This window comes from Cervus canadensis, chromosome 8 (genome assembly GCF_019320065.1).
Source record: "Cervus canadensis isolate Bull #8, Minnesota chromosome 8, ASM1932006v1, whole genome shotgun sequence".
Lineage (NCBI taxonomy): Eukaryota > Metazoa > Chordata > Mammalia > Artiodactyla > Cervidae > Cervus > Cervus canadensis.
Window position 1 is genome coordinate 80,098,278 of NC_057393.1, and position 15,231 is coordinate 80,113,508.

General features: G+C 56.4%; 1 protein-coding gene across 1 annotated transcript in view; it reads right to left on the reverse strand.

Annotated features, from left to right (window-relative positions):
- The window catches only part of RET (ret proto-oncogene), a 40,298-nt gene extending 25,662 nt beyond the window's left edge, over positions 1–14,636 (reverse strand). Inside the window, exon 1 of the mRNA XM_043477300.1 lies at positions 14,421–14,636. Within this exon, the coding sequence (XP_043333235.1) occupies positions 14,421–14,496 (76 nt within the window). The 5' untranslated portion in view covers positions 14,497–14,636. The remainder of the gene's footprint in view (positions 1–14,420) is intronic.
- Positions 14,637–15,231: the final 595 nt, after the last annotated feature.

Below are 15,231 nucleotides of genomic sequence, written 5' to 3' on the forward strand. Positions count from 1 at the left end.
CTCCCTGAGCCCACTCGTTTTTTTTGGCTGTACTGGATCTTAGTTGTGGCATGCAAGATTTAAGTTCCTGGACCAGGACTGAAGCCAGGCCCCCTGCTTTGGGAGCACAGAGTCTTAGTCACTGGACCACCAGGGAAGTCCGTCCTTGAGACCACTCTTGACCCCATAGGCCACTTGCCCCAGAGCAGCCAGGGTCAGTCAGATCATGTCACAATCTGTCTGAAACAACAAACTAGTGAGTGAAACAACAAATGAATCCAGGAAGGAACAAACTAATACATAAATGGTTTCAAGCACAGAGTGGCGGGGGCGGGGGAAGGTGGCGGGGGGGGGGCGGGGCAGGGGGAAGGTGGGCAGGAGGTTAACAGCTGGGCACATTTGGAGAACAGTGAGACTTTGGGATAGGAGAGGGGGCAGGGCATCAGAGAGATGGGTGATATCACCTTGGTCAAGACCCCCTGGCTTGGTCTGACAGGCACAGGGAGCCACAGGTGGGTGGCCAGTGGCAGGATGAGCGCGATGGAGCCTCACGGATGCCCCTCCCTGCCCCATGAAGCTCGTGTGGGGCACACAGCACCCTGCCTGGGTGAGGCCAGAGTTGGCATTGAGCAAAGAAACCCTGAGGACACCTAAGAACAAAATCACTGACCACGGCTCAGGAGATGATGGCCTGGTAACTGAGGAACACTGCCAACTGGGAGACATTAGGCAGAATGACACACACATGCACACACACACGTGTGCACTCTCAGGCAGGGTCACCCTGTAGGATGCTCCACACACCCCACAATCTCCATTTTTTGTCCCAGGTGGAGGCTGCTTTTGCAAGGGATTGTAATGTAATTTTGGCTTTTTAGGAAAAAAGCACAGGTCGGGAGAGCCCGTGCCTATGAGTGCAGAGAGGGCCCTGCAGGCCAGCCCCACTGTGGCCAGAAATGGGGCTGATGGGATGCTCAGTACCTCCTGTGTGTGGCCATAAAACCATCACCACCATCACCACCATTACCCAACCCCAATCACCACCCCCAGCTACACCATTACCACTACCATGATCACCACTCTCCCCACAAGCACCATCACCTTCACCCCCCTCACCTACACAGCATCACCACCACCTTCACTAACTTCACCTGAACTCCAGCCCCCCACTATATTATCATCCCCACACCCTAACCACTACTGACACCATCACCACCCTCCCCACAACCATCACCGCACACCTTCACCCACCAGCTTCACCACTACTGCTGACCATGCCTACACCATCACCACCCACCATCACTCCACCCTCCAACCATCGCCACCATCATCACTCTGCTAGGCATCCAGAGGCTTCCAAATGAAGCAGCTTTGCCAGGTTTGACCCACATAAGATGTGGGAAGAAAGCTGGACTGGAAAGACCCACAAAGCCAGCCCGGGCCTGTCCTGTTCACTGCTGCATTCCCAGAACCTTGCCTGATGCCTGGCACAGAGCAGGCGAGAAGAGAATGCCTGGGTGGGCTTTAGTAATTTGATGGTTCACAGACACCTCGCTTTGAGAGTCAGCCACCTCTGTTCACGGGTCCTGGGCTCAGCTTAGATGTCACAAGCCAGTGCCTCCTTGCAGGGAATATGACAGCTTGCCCCAGTCCTCATGCTGGGAACTGAAGCCTCTCTACAAAATCATCAAGAAAACTCTGGCCTGTGCAGGTGTACCCAAAGCTGGACAGCTAAGTGCATACATGGGTGGTGAATACAAGCCAGGGCTAGCTACTTTACTTGGTGCCCAGTGAGGACACTAGTCACCATGAGAGCAGCCTCAATTCCAGTCTTAAATTCCCTCTTCCCAAATGCTGCCGGCAGCCCTCAGTGGACAGCCTGTGTGCCACTGTGGCCACAGGCTGAGTGGCCTTCCTGGTCCGGACTGGGCACCCAACAAAGGCCAGCTGGCACAAAGGCCTGGCACACAAGGAGGAGTGAGCAGCCACCCTGGCTCACCCTGGATGCCCGGGGCTCTCCACGCTCCTGAGGATTCTGTCTAGTGCCCAGCCCAGACACCTGCCTGCCTGTCTGGTCAGGGGCTTCACACATAGCCCAGCTCTGCAGGCTTTCCCTCCATCATCCCTTCAGACTGAGCCTCATCGTGTGGTCCACGGGGGGCAGGGCAGGCGATCACATGCAAGGGTACTGTGTCTCCCCACACACCTGTCTGTGTGGGCCCTGCCTGGACAGGGTGGCTGGTGGCCTGGAGAGAGGAGGAGAGACCCGAGGACCAGGCCTTGCCTCAGAGGCACCACAAACCTGTAGGTACAGGTTCCTTCCTCCACACGTGAAAAGCTCTGACTTGCTCACCTTATCCGAGCTCTTACTGTAGAACTCAGTCTCCCCATCTGTTTCCCAATTCTGAGAAAGAGAATTCACTTCTTGCTCTCAGAATGGAACTGCAACCAGGCCTAGGTCTCCTGACAACCCCCTCCTCTGCCATGCCATCTACGTAGTCCTCTGCTGATGGGCAGGAAGGGGTCAGGGTGTGGCTGAAGTTTCGGGTAGTGAGGTGTGCAGATGAGATCTGCAGCCCAGCTGCATGGAGCCAGCAGCCCAAATTCCTCCCTTGTGCCCAGGCCCCAACCTTCTGCTCCCAGAGGCCTGAGGGCCAGGCTGCACCCAGCAGGCACCCGTGGCCACCACCCACGTCCCCACCCGCCTGGACCAGCTGCAACAGCCTCGCTCAGATGATGGACACTCATGCCCAAATGTGATTTCCCAGCTGCCGCTGAGTTAATCACCAGCCTCACTAGCAGTTCCTTCTGGCTTCTATGCAAAGGAAACTGCCAATTAGGTTACAATTAATTTCTTTACCCAGGGCAAAGCCTGACTGGAAAAAGACTGGCCACCCAAGTGGCCTGATGATGACTGTTCTGCAGGTCACCAGGCTCCCTTGGCTCTGGGGTTCCTGCGCTCTGTGGCCCCAGCCAACGGCAGGTGTGTCAGCCCCGGCCTGGTCAGGTCAGCCCTGGCGACCGGTCAGGACATCCCAGGCTTTGACTCTGGTGCTGCTGCCCAGCAACTGTCCCCCTCACACCCAGCAGGGCACTATGATTCAGATCTCAACAAATCTGTCACCTCGTTGGACCTCCTTGAACAGCCATGGTCCTGCCCCTTTCTGCCCCTCCCCCCAGCACCGGTTTCGCCCAGCCCAGGTTTACCATTAACCAGCAAGGGCTTCCCCAAAGGTTCATCAGGTAAAGAATCTGCCTGCGATGCAGGAGACACAGGTTCGATCCTTGGCTCGGGAAGATCCCCTGGAGGAGGAAATGGCAACCCACTCCAGTATTCTTGCCTGGAGAATCCCATGGACAGAGGAGCCTGATGGGCTACAGTCTATGGCGTTGCAAAGAGTTGGATTTGACTAAGCACGAGTGAGACTTCTTTATTGGGTTGGCCAAAAAGGTCGTTTGAGTTTTTAAAGCACGATATTACAAAAAAACCCAAACTAACTTTTTGGCAAGTAAATGCATTCTTCCTGAGAAGCTTTATTCCAAATGCTTCACGTGCATCACCCTACTAATGGACAGGACAACTGCCAGAGGTAAGGACAACTTCTGGTTCCTGTCTTAGAGCAAGGAAACCAAGGCAGAGAGAGGCTACCTCGCCCAAGGCTGTACAGAGTGAGTGAGCCAGGACTTAAGGGTTCTACTCCTAGGTATACGTGGCCACCAGGCTCCTCTGCTCGGTGACGGCTGTGCACACACATGTGGAAAAGCCAGGGCACCATGACCTGGGACTCCAGGCCACCCATCCACCTGCTTGCTGACCAGGTGGAAAATGCAACCTAAATAATCCTCCATAGTCTTCTTCAGCCTCCTCAAAAATGCAGGTGCCCTTAAAAGTCTCCTCGTGGAAATTTGCTCTTTCATATCTCAGTGAAACAGAGCAAAGGCCCAGGAAGGCATGAACGGGGGGGAGTTTGCTCAGCCAGCGCTGTCCAACAGGGATGGACATGGTCAAGGCTGCTGAGTGTGCAGGTACCTGGGGATGCTGGGGGCCTGATGTGCCCATGCCCCCTGGACACAGGACTGAGCCTTGAGGGGTCCTTTTCTTTGCTGCTGTTAGATCCTACTATTCGATACCTGGGTGGGGAAGATCCCCTGGAGGAGGAAATGGCAACCCACGCCAGTATTCTTGCCTGGAGAATCCCATGGACAGAGGAGCCTGGAGGGCTAGAGTCCATGTGGTTGCAAAGAGTAGGATACAACTGAGCATGTGTGCGTGCACACGTGCACATGCATGCACGTACACACACACATTTCACCTTCAGAAGTGAGTCTAGATACAAAGGAGAGATTTAAGCATGACTCGTGAAAGCAGAGAGACAAGTGCAGAGCCAGGCCCCGGCCATGCTCCTTCTCTGTCTTGCTGCATGGCCCGCTCAGTGCTCAGCCTCCCTGCGTCTGTTCCCAGCTGTGAACAGGGACAGGGACCCTCCCTGGAAGGGCTGCTGGGACCAAGCACCTACTGGTGGGAGCCAGAGCCACTTCTCCTCTTTTCTCCCTCTCTTTTTTTTTTTTTTTTTGCAAAGAACTTGTGGTTTATTAAAGACAACTTGTCGTCAGCAGCATTTATTCAACGAACAAAACAAATGAAAAAATAAAAGCAGACTAACATTCTGACCCTTAGAGTGAGACTAACTGAATTCATTCAGCCCAGTGTCCAGAGTCCTAGGGGCAGCTTCCCAAGGAGGAAGCCTTGGAGTCTCGGGGTCTCTTGGCACCTCCCTTGAGAGTCTTGCCGGGGGGTGGGGGCGTGGAAATTGCCAAGGGTAATTCTTCCCTTTGGAGGAGTTCAGTCTAACCTGGGTATGGTCCCTGTGCTCTTTTGACCTTCATCACAAAGTCAAGGAGAGGACACTGGACCCAGGTCTGCCACTGAGGCAAATCAGATGCAGTGATGCAGGATGGTCCCAGGAAAGAGGAGGGCAGAGGGACAGGCAAGAGGGAATGCACTGGGGTCCTGGTCAGTGTCTGCTGGGTCACAGCTGCGGCCCCAGCCTCGGGCTGTGAAGGGATCACACAGGGGCTGACCACCAGCAGACGAGTTCTGGTACAAGGGTGACCCAGGCTGCTGGGAGGATGTGTGTTTTTGCCTCATACTGGTGTGGTGTCTTTACACACTAGTTCTCCCTTACACCCAGTTCTACTACAGAGCTCAGAGCTCCCCCAGCCAGGACCTCCTGGAAAACCAGGAAGGTCCCAGAGGCAGGGAGAGAGGATGCTGACTGACTCTGGAAGGTCAGGAAGACCATGTCTCCAACCTGCTTCCTCCTTTCCAGCCTTACCCTTCATTTCCAAAACCAAGCACTTGTCAACCTGCAATAAATAACCAGGAGTCTGAATAAAGAGCAAAAATCTCCAAGATACTGTGTGGGAAGAGGAAGAAAAAGGGAAGCATACAAAGTCCCAGAAGCATCCACAGGACAGTCTGGCAAGGAGCCGCCTCCTCCCTGACTCCTGAATGAGACCTCCCTGGGCCCACAAAGGCTTCCTGATAACCCCCCAGTCAAGATCTTCCCACCCTGAGCAGGGTCCCAGCACTCATGCAGCTTCTGGGTGCGAGGGGTGGGGCACACTGCTTTGGTACATTCTGCTGTCCCAGGAAAACAGCTTCAAGGAACTGGCAGTACGACATCACACAGCTGCAATTACGGTAATCAACTTACGCCAGATCTGCCTGGTTATTTTTAGAGTCTGGATTGAGGCGAAGAGTTGACTCGTTGGAAAAGACCCTGATGCTGGGAGAGATTGGGGTCAGGAGGAGAAGGGGACGACAGAGGATGAGATGGCTGGATGGCATCACTGACTCGATGGGCATGAGTTTGAGTAAACTCCGGGAGCTGGTGATGGACAGGGAGGCCTGGCGTGCTGCAATTCATGGGGTCGCAAAGAGTCGGACACGACTGAGCGACTGAACTGAACTGAACCAAAGACAGGGCAGCCCTGGGTTCTTCTATTGCTCAGTCCTGCCTTGTCAAGCGGGCTGAGTAGGTCACTGGTCCCCAGAACCTTGCATCTTCCTCCCCAGCCCCAGATCTTCTACAGAATGGTCCTTGGGCACTGGCATCTCACTTATAAGAAGGGACACCATTGCTTCTGGGACATTTGAGCTCAATGTGGCTTTAGGGTGTCTTCTGAGACTATCCTTAGGGTCCCAGTGGGGTCACAATGACTCAACCCCACAGAAGGACACTGGATGAAGCCATGTCCTCTTCAAAAGGGACCTGGGGTTCGGACACTGAAATGTTTCTGGCCAAAAACTGCTTCTTGGCAACACCTGGTGGAAATTTGATAAAGCAAAGTAAACTCAACAACAAAAGAAGGTCCACCCAATTAAAACAGGGGCAAAATAGTTGCTTCTCCAAAAAAAAGATACAAATGGCCCAGAAGCACTAGAAAAGATTCTCAGCATCACTGATAATTAAGAAAAAGCAAATCAAAACCATAGATGAGGACACTGTTTGTATCCAAGAAGATGGATACAATTTAAAAATATAAATAGAAAGTAACCTGTTGGTGAGGATGTGGTAAAACTAGAACTCTCACACACAGCTGGTAAAATTGTACAATGTTTCAGTTGTTATCAGAAAATAGCTTGGCAGTTCCTCAAAACAGAGAAGTTGAAATTAACATAGGACCCAGCAATTCTACTCCAAAGTAAATACCTAAGAGAACTGAAAACAGGGATTCAAACAGATACTCACACAAAAATATCCACAGCAGCATTATTCACAAAAGTCAAAAGATGTAAACAACCCAAATGTCCCCCGACATGAATGAATAAATAAATGTGATACATGTTGCATTGGCCCGAAAGTTCATAAACCCAAACAAACTTCCTGGCCAACCCAATACATGCAATGTAATATTACTCACCCTTAAAAAGGAATGAAATACCAATACATGCTACAACATGGATGTACCTCCAACCAAGTAAAAGGAGCTGGATACAAATGAAAGGTCAATTTATTTTAAATATCCAAAATAGACAAGTCCATAGAGACAGGTGCAGAATGGCAGTTACCAGGGGCTAGTGTGGGGGGACTAGGCGCACTGCCTAATGGGCATGGGGTTTCCTTTGGGGGGTTAACAATAATGTTCTGGAACTACACAGGGGTGATGAATATGCAATGCTGTGAATGTACTAAATCCCACTCAACTGTTCACTCTAATTTTGTTATGTGAATTTCATACCTCAAAAGAAGTGAATTTTAGTTGTTTACCACCCTGTTCTTCCCCCCATCTCCACAGGAGAGACCACCCTGGAAGACGCAGGGGCACAAGTCCAGAGCGGACCCCAGGAGCCTGCACGGTTGCCCCAGTGTGCATCCCACCAAACCACCATGCTCTCCTCTGCACACCGGCTTCTCTCGAAGAGAAAAGGACCCTGTGATAGGGTTCCAGCCTGTGGAAATGGGCAAAGAGCCCAGGGCCCTACAGACCCGACTCCTCAGGGCTCTGGGCCCCTCTTGTGCACACAGTCAGGTGTGGAGTGGCTGCCAAGGGCAGGGGGCAGGGAGCAGGAGACAAATGAACAGTGTTGAGACACTGAGACTGGGGGTTCATGTCACCCCCAAGTTCACAGTCTTTCCTGCTCACAGAGGTACAGGGGATAGGAGGCTGCAGAAGAAGATTCAAGAGGGTCCCAGGGGAGACTTCTCAAGGCTCTGTGGAGGCACATGTGTGATCTCCTGTAAAGATCCCCTGCAGGTGCCAATCTGATGAGGAGGCTCAACCCAGTGACAAAGCATGTGCTCACAGCACAGAGTACACGGTCACCTTGCACCCATGTCATGGCCAAGAGGTGGCGGAATGGAGCCCTGATTCCATCCTTCCTCCTTCCCAGAAAGAAAAAAAACGAGACAGCAGCAGATGCACCACGGGCAATGCTGGAAGGGCAGGATAGGGGAGGAGGGAAGGAGAAAGCACACTCAGAACCAGCCCCCCAGCTTCTGGGTCTTTCGCTGTTTCACCGTATCTGTGTCTTTGACTGTTTCAGGGGCAGAAAAACTTGAGAAAGAAACTCCATAAACTCCTTCCCTCCACTCGGACTCTCACCACCACGCTGTGCACCCCAGATCGCCCCCCACCCCCACACCTGTCTCACTCTCAGGTTCTGGCACACAGAACATGTATCTTCCCAAGCATTTTCCAGGCTGTTAGTTAAAGCTTAGGAACTTATAGTTTTTCTTTTCCTTTTTTTGTTAATTAAAGCATAGGAACTTATATGGTTTCTTTCCCCCTTTTGCTAAGACCAAGAACCACTGGAGTTTTCTGGCAATCCCATAGGCAGGAATGGGGGACTAGAACCAGTTCTGATGTCCATCGTCTCACCAGGGAGGTTCTGATTGTTTCAGAAGCAGAATCGTTTCTTCAATCACAGGGCAGTCAGAGCTGGTACTCAGGACACAGCTTGGAGCTCTGCCTCTCTCTCCCAGCCACCCTGCCCCTTAGATACTTCTCTGGAGCCCAGGGCCCTGTGGAACCCAGACAGTAGCTCCCAGGTCAGAAAAGTGAAGGCTTAAGATGGGGATAAAGTAAAGTCCCAGTACCTGAATCTGGGGGCGGTGGGCTGGGGCCCCCAGGACCTGGGTCTGCAGGGGCAGGGGCGTCTCCCCTGAGTGGGTCCCAGAACTGAGCCCTGCCCGCCACAGAGGCCCCCAGTCCCACTAGGTATCCTTGATGTCACGGAGAGCCTGCATCGGCCGGACCAACAGGTGGGCACACACCTGTCCAGGTGCACAGGTGACCTTTCTACAGTGGTGCCTTAGCTGCTTTACTCTGTGGAGCCGCTCACCAGGCAAAAGCAAACAGAGGTGTTTGCTCAGGGCTGGCCACCTGCTCTCCTTGAGGGCCCAGGTGGTGCCTGAACTGCCTTCCCCAAGCTCCTGCTGGCGTCATCACCCCCACAACCACGCTTTCTAGGGGGCGTCAGTTCTACCTCCCTGCTCTCTCTCGCCCCACCCTACCTTGCCCAGGGTCTTGCAGTGGACAGCTGATAGGGCCACTGGCTTTCAGGCTCCAGCCTCAGGGACAGGTGCCAGGGGCTCCCACAGTTACCCAGCTGTGAGGCCAGAGCTTGATGGAAGCCCAGGTCTCGTCTGGTCCAGAGCTTGGGAAGGCGGATGGTGGGAGGATTGGGAGGTGAAGCCAGGCAGGAAGTGGGCCCCGTCCACAGGGGCTCCCAGGGCTTCAGCCCAAAGAGGACAATACCCTCAGGTCCTCTCAGGTATGGCGGAGCTCTGTCTTGGGAGCCACAGCCTCCCTTGAGCATGGGAACACAGGGGTCGGGGAGGGGGACCTGGGCTGCCAGTCCGCTGCTCTGGGGTAGGGAGGGAAAGCCGTGTGGGCTCTGGAGGCCTGAGTCTTCATACCCCTTCAGGCCCCTCTGAGACCACCCAGGTCATGGCCCTGGGTGATCTCTCTGAGTCACACCAACCCCCCAGCCTTCCAGGAGCTGAAGCACGCCCACCCATAAAGCATAGCACTCTGCCCTTGAAGACCCAGGGGAAGCAAGTGAGAAGGAAGGAGGGAGGGAGGGAGGGAGGGGGATGTCCTCCACCGCCATCACACCCTGTGGCCCAAGCCCAGAAGGGCCCCTTTCCTGCCTGGCAGCCCACCATCCCCGCTTCCACCCTGCCCCATAGCCTGCCTTCTGCCACGCACTTCCATTTGATATCACACACACACATTTGAGATAAATGACAGCTTGGCGCTTCCTTTACTGCCCATTTCTCCTATATGGAGACAGCTCTGAGGTCAAAGTCACCTTCTGCATTCTCCCCGGGTGCACCCCTAGTCCTGGAGAAGCTGCCTGGGTGGCAGGTGGTCCCTCGGAGCGTGTATGTGGGCTGCTCACCAGTACTGTTATTGTTACTATTAAGTCACTCTCTCAGAAAAACAATTGCAGAAATCAGGAGGAAGAAGAGAAGGAAATGAAGAGGAGAAGATGAGGGACTGGAGCCTGAACACAACCCCCACATGAGGAAGTGTCCTCCCCCACATCCACAGGAAGGGGGTGGGTCTCCAGAGTGGAGACTAGCCACTTCTTCAGGATAGAAGGAAGCAATACCGTTGTTGGGGGGCACTTCTCCAGCTCTGCCTCTTTCCTGGGGAGCCCAGCGGGCACTTTCTTCTCCCAGAATGTCCTGGAATCCAGGTAAGGAGACACGGTCACACCCATGTGCCCTGAAGCCCAGCCCCTGCCCCCCCCCCACTCCTCAGCACAGTGGCTTCTGTCAGGTTCTAGGTCCCCAGGCAGAGGCGGGTGCAAGGGTCACACTCTCAGCCTACACCACTAGCACGCCCCCTCCCCTGGGGCCAGTTATGACAGGATCCCACCTGGAGGCAGTTCCTGGACCTGTAGGACTCCCAGACATCAGCTGTAGCTGATGTAGAATCAGCTGAGAATCAGCCCGAGTCCTGGGGGCTCCTGACTCAGGTGTTGGGGAGCATGGCAGCACACTTCCGTCCCAGACCCAGGCCAGGCTGTCCCTCGGGCCCCTGGAGCACCCCACCAGAGGGTGACCAGTGGGTGAGCAGACTCAGGGCGACCTTCCCCACGCCCACCCCCGGACTCCTCCTGAGCCCTGTTGCAGGCCCCCACCACCGCTGGCCCAGAGGAGGGGCTTGCTGAAAACCAGAGGACCAGGGCCACAGAGTCATGAAGTCCTCTTCACGGGCTCAGGTACACGGGCTGTGGGAGCCTCAGTTTTCTTACCTGTGAAATGGGAATACAAAGCCACATCCCTCAGGGTTTCGGGAGGATACAGTGAGTAGCAGACAGGCGGTGCTGAGCACAGGATCAGCATGCCGTGGGCCCCCTGGGGTGGCCGTTGCTGGCATCACCTTATCCAGTTAAGACCAATGGGCAGAGGACACCTCTTTTGGGTCACAGGGGGAGAAGCCCTCAGGCAAGGCAGCAGTTTCCTGCCCCCCCCCACCCCGCTTCCGCTTGGCACCCCATACTCCAGGTTAACAGATCCCATAATTTTTAATTTGTTTTCTCCTCCCCTGGCTAAAAGGCCATTAGCACCCCATTAGGTAAAAGAATCCCATTTTCTTCACACCACCAAGGAAACAGTGATTTACTTAGCCATCCTTAATGCAATTCTGCAGAATAAAGGCAATTTTGCAATGGTCTCAATAAACTTCCCCATTTGCTCTCTGCTCGCAGACCCCACTCTTAGGAGCCTACCAGCTGACCCAGCCCCTTGCTCCCTCAGAAGGCTGGACTCTGCTAGGGCCCAGGACAGTCAGTGTGGGGCGCAGGCAGCTCTCAGAGGCCAGAAGGGCTTAGGGGGGCCCAGGTGAGCCTGGTGAAGCACACCACCACTCGTCCCTGGCCAGAGAGGGAAGGGGCAGAAAGAGAAACAAAGAGGTCGGCAGAGCAGTCTTCCTGGCTGAGGGGCTGCGCTGGCACCTGCTGGTCCCGGCAAAAGTGGCACACCCAGGTCCAACTGCAGAGGGGCAGGGCCCACAGCCTGGAGAGCAGGCTGGAAGTCATGGCCAGTACTGGGAGTGAGAGGCCCCAGGGGCGTGCAGGCACAGGGGGCAGGTCTCTCCTTGTGGGCAGAGGTACTGAGCAAAACGGGAACCCAGAAGCCAGGCCAGGAAGATGGCAGGTGCGAGGCCTCATGAGGAAGAGCAGGGGGTCAGGGAGAAGGTGCTGGGTGAGCGGTCAGCCTGAGACATTCAGCGAGAGCCCTGGAAGCTGGGAATGAGTCTCTTCATCCATGCCACGGGGACATCTGTACCTGCACTGGAGCAGTAAAACGCCACACACTCTTCTGAGAACAACTTCTAGATGGGTCCAGGATGCCCCAGGTGGACAGGCTGTGCCCCCTGAGTGTGAATAGGGAGGAGCAGGTGTCCCTGTGTATACACATGGGGGTCGCAATGTGTGGGAGTAGCAGGGAGGGGGGCTGGGTTTCCCAGATAAGGGTGTAGGGTGAGGGGCCGAGCATGGGTGTGAGTGTGTCCACAGGCCTCATGATCACATATCCTTGAGAAAGGGCAGTGGTGTCTCGGTGATCACCAAGAGTGAGCATGAGAGTGTGTGAGCATGGATTCAAGTGTGTGTGTGTGTGCCCGTGTGTGCCCATATGTGCCCTCACACAGATACCAGAGTGTGGGTGAGGAGTACTGCCCTACTCTGGGAGTCTGTGTCTGGGATGGCGCCTTTTTCTGAAGGCGTGTGCATTCTTACACAATGAGAGTGTGTACACATGGAGAGGGGCACACACTAGGGGTCTGGTGATGTCCTATGACCTTGGTCTGAGCACCCCTGAGCCCTCTAGCCCATCCCTGCCAGCCCTGAGGCAGTGCTTTCCTTCCCTAACACTGGGGTCCAGGCCACTGCCGCTCCATCTGGTTGCCTCCCTACCCAGCCTCTCATCAGTCATCCAGCACAGAAGAGAGCTTCCGGTCTGGGGGAGGTAGGTCTAGGCCAGCAGGGAGGGCTTTCATCCCCTAGAGACCCAGCCCATACCCCAGGTAACAGGCACGGCCACTGAAGGGCTGCATCCACAAGGGGGCGCCCCGAGGCCGGGCTACTCCCAGCCTGGGCGAGTCCCGGAGCAGTGGCCCCCGCTCACTTGCGGCAGTCTGGAGCGCCACACTGAGAGAGCTCCAGAACTGCCACTCTGAGTAGTGTGCCCGCAGGCCTCTCCAAACGCCCAGCTGTCTCCTCCTGAGTACCGCGGGGCCACCTCTCCACTCTCAGTGTCGTCAATCAGTTTCTTACTCATCCTGTTGGAAGAGTGGGTGGGGCAGGAGACCTGCTTTCCCTGGATTGGAGGGCCTTTCTCCCACCACCCAACTCCTTAAGTCCAGGCTGTGAAAAAGCCACTTGCATTCCTACCAAGTGTCACAGGTCCATGCTGGCGGCCCCGCTCCCAGTCCAGTCCTCCTAGCCTCAGCTGGACACCTTGGCTAAGCACAGGAGAGGCATGGGAAGTCCTCTGCTAGGTTCTGAGGCTGCCCAGTCCACCCTGGCTTCGGCCTCTCACCTGATCACCCGCCCATTACTACAAAGTTGCAACACAGAGTTACAAGAGATCTTCTGAACGCCTTGTCTGTGTTTACTTCTGCCCTGTTTTCAACCTTCTGTTTCCGCCTCACAGCACCCTGACCCCAGACTCCCAATGCTTCCCCCATTCTTCCCCAGGGCAAGGAAAGGATTTCTCCCCTGCCTTTCCTGTGATGGGCTGGGGGCCCATCCTAGTTTAAGTATCTGACTCTTGAGCTTAGGATCCAGTCATACAAATGAAACCTTGGGCAGGCCTGTGAACCCACCGTCAGTGCAGGACCCAGGGCCAGAAGCAGGGAACCACTCACTGCCTCTTGTGTTCCCAAAGGCCGCAGGGAAAGGTGGGGAAGGGTGGCGGGGGCTACTCTCAGAGAGAAATTTAGTACATACATATAAGTATTTAAGAAAAAGAAATCGGGGACAATTTTAGAGAAACTAATCGTGGCCACGGGGCGGGGGGGAGGGGGGGCGGTAAGGAGCAGATTCCACAGCCTTGGGGTTCATTCATCTGTCGAGAGTTTTGGAGGTGGGGGCAGTGACCAGCCTTTGCAAAGCCACTTCGAATCCTCCCAGCACCGATGCTGACGACACACAGCCCTACTCCACTCCAGGATGGTAAAAGCGCTTGGTGCATGTTGGCCCCGAACTGTCAATTGGTGCCAAAGGCCGCGCCTTCAAGTACCCCTGCGGAGCAGCAACAGGGGACTCTAAAGACGCGGGTGGGACTGGAGCCAGGGCCGGCGGCGCTGGGCCAGCCCGAGCGGGCCCTCGAGGGCAGCCTCCCTACAAACCACAGGCTTGGGGGATTTTTAAGAAGTAGGGTGTCAAAAACTCACAAGGAAAAGCAACCGTTTTAAAAAGAGCAGATCTCCTCCGGTCTCACCCCAGAGAGGATATCAGAGCCGGAGGAGAAACGCACCGACGTGGAGTGTGACAAGGAAACCAAGACCGGAGCAATCGTTTATAGAAACACAACTCCTCCTGCCCCAGTGGTAGGCTTTTTAGGGCTACCTTACCCGTCCTCCCCCACCTGCACCGAAACGCCAACAAGATCCACTCGGTTCGCCCCGAGACGCCGCTGTGGCGCGAGGCGCAACCAGGCAGGCAAGCGCGGCTGGGACTCGGGCCCTGGGCACAGGCGCCCGGCCCGTGTCCCGCTCCGGCCCGAGACCCGCCCAGCCTGGGGCCCGAGGCGCGCTGCCCGCCACACCACCCCACTCCCAGTGGAGCCCAAGCGGCCAGTAACTGCGTGGCCCGCTGCCCGCCGCGAACAGAAAGGCGTTTTCGAACGCGTCCACTCCACCGCGCGGCTCCAACTTCGCCCCGGCCGCCGCGGGCACCAGTCCCCGACAGAACTCACCTTCCCCGAGCAGGGGCAGCAGCAGAAGCAGCAACCGCAGCCCCACGGCGCTGGCCGTCGCCTTCGCCATCGCCATCGCCGATGCACGCTGCGGCTGCGGCGAGAGGGACGCTTCCTTGGGCTGGGGGGCTCAGCAGCGGGGTGCGGCGCTCAGCCGGGCCGCCCCATGCCCGTCCTGGAGCGGAGGACGCAGCGAACACTGCGGGCACCGAGGGTCGGGGCGCGGGCTCCAGGTCAGTCTCCGCAGCTGTGCGCGGGGCTCGGAGCACGCGACTGAGGCTGGGAGGGCGCCGGCTGCGCCCGAGGCGAGAGCAGGGGCGGGGCGGGGCGGGGAGGGCGGCGGGGGGCGGGGCCAGGGTGCGGGAGTGAGGGCGGGGCGCGGGGTACCTCCCCAGGCGATCCCTGGTGCGGTTACCCCGGGGCGAGGGTATGGAGAGCAGAGCCGGACGCGGGGTGCAGGCCGGGCGGGGCACGAGTAGGGGCGAGGTGCGGGACCCGGCTACCGGCCTGGCAGCCGCGGCCCCAAGCCGTGCACCTCCGCACGCACAGTCACTCTTCCTCAGCCTGTGCGCCCTCTCGCTGTCTCTGCGCTTCGACCTTCCCTGCCGCCCAGAGAGGGCAGGGAAACCAGGCGGGGATGCGGGGTCTGGGCGGACTGGCTGGGGGTGAGCCGGAACGGACCTGCAGACCAGGCAGGCGCCCCGCCTCCAGGCTCCGGGCGCGGCGCGCATCCTCCGCCATTTCGCGGAGGGGGGAGGTGCGGTGGGTGCGCGGCCTCTCTGGCGGCCGGAGGCGGGAGGAGGGGAAGAGC